At 30.7% G+C, this 1,598-nt stretch overlaps 1 protein-coding gene across 1 annotated transcript in view; it reads left to right on the top strand.

Moving 5' to 3' along the window:
• Positions 1 to 555, top strand: part of LOC119581813 (ubiquitin-fold modifier 1-like) — a gene marked incomplete at its 5' end in the record, with an annotated part of 789 nt that extends 234 nt beyond the window's left edge. The window contains one exon of the mRNA XM_037929945.1: positions 293 to 555. Within this exon, the coding sequence (XP_037785873.1) occupies positions 293 to 360 (68 nt within the window). The remainder of the gene's footprint in view (positions 1 to 292) is intronic.
• Between the last annotated feature and the right edge of the window lie 1,043 nt (positions 556 to 1,598).

Raw genomic sequence — 1,598 nt, 5'->3', positions numbered from 1 at the left:
CCACAACTTGTGCAAAATCAATCAACATGTTACAAAGTAACAATGCTTAGCTTTAGTGTTACATTATATTACTGTGCCAGCAACTCATTTTTTCTCTCTTCATAAAAGTAAAGGATTCAAAATGTTCTTGTTCCATTTGTTTTTGAAACTAGTTTGACTTGACCAAATAGTTTGTAAAGAAATTTATATTAGATATATTAGATTAAACTTAAATTGACACAGTTTACTCTGATCATTATCACAGTCAATTATTGCTACATTGTTACTTATAATGGTGTTCATTCTTTTACAGGAAGTGTATTTATGAAACATGGCTCAGAACTTCGTTTGATTCCACGTGACCGTGTTGGTGCTCTCTGAAGGGACTGCTGTTAACATCAGACTGTTTTACTTTCTAGACACTTTATGAAATTGATAGTTTTTGTATATTTCTAAATGAAGAAGATTCTCTATCATATATGAAAGCTGATTTTAATTGATAGTCTTTTTTGTAAAAGTATATTCCATAGGTTGATCATACTGATATCTACACACTTAGTCTTCTGTCACAAGGAATTTTTTTTTTTATCATTTGTGTTATTTCATTCTAATTCATTTTTGTTACAGTAGATCATAATATTATTTGAAGCCAGATTTCACTTGTTTGGAATATATGTAAGTTGTCAAATAAAATATTTTCATTTATTTTTATTTTTATGGCTAGAAACCTTTTGTCTGCACAATGAAAGATAAATGATATGTGAAAATATATGTACTTACATATAAGGGAAAAATATGTTTTATGTTGGTCCTGTTCAAATTGTGATTTGCAGAAAGATAATACATTTATAAAACCTTTGAAACCCATTTTGAAAACACTTTTCAATTCTGATTAGTTTTAGTGAAAAATAAATGTATATCTATGCAAGATGTTCTTATAACGTACGGTTGAAATTGATACTGCCTAGGCACTCTGGGTTGCTGTCGAGTGCTTGCCATTATAGCATTCATGAATGCCATAAAACAAACAAGTCCCAGCAATGTTACTTGTGTAATCTGTGGTTATGGAGAGGCTTCAGGATTATTACACAATTCCCTTAATTACTAATAGTTGTAATTGATATTTTATATTAGAACTCATTTCTCCTGGCAAAAAAATCATGACGCTTGTACTTTTTCTGTCATTTTTTGCGTTTCTGTATGTAAATGGACTGTCATACTACCAAGGTAATAAATGTAGGGGCCCTTTGTAAACAAACAAGGTCCCCATCGAGTGAGGTCCCAGGATTTCACATGAGCATTCGCAAACATTATCATATTCTTTTAAAGAAATGTAATTATTTATACGGGATAGAAAAATATTCTAAAAATATCAGCTTTCATTTACATGAACTTATTCTGTCTTATCAATAAAACTTCTAGTTTTATAGAACCTCTGTACACAGATCATGACAGGAATTAGTTGATTGGAAACAGATGCAATCGTCTTTTTCTGGAAGATGTTCTGTCTGCACGTGATATTTGCGAAAATTGACGGAAAAAGTGCTAGGGCCTTAAGGCCTGATAAACACTAGATTAGTTAGAGAGTTTAAGTTAAGGTTAACAAATTTTATTTTAGA

This window comes from Penaeus monodon, chromosome 15 (genome assembly GCF_015228065.2).
Source record: "Penaeus monodon isolate SGIC_2016 chromosome 15, NSTDA_Pmon_1, whole genome shotgun sequence".
Lineage (NCBI taxonomy): Eukaryota > Metazoa > Arthropoda > Malacostraca > Decapoda > Penaeidae > Penaeus > Penaeus monodon.
Note: the sequence above shows the minus strand (reverse complement) of the source record. Positions and strands in the feature narration are given on the sequence as shown.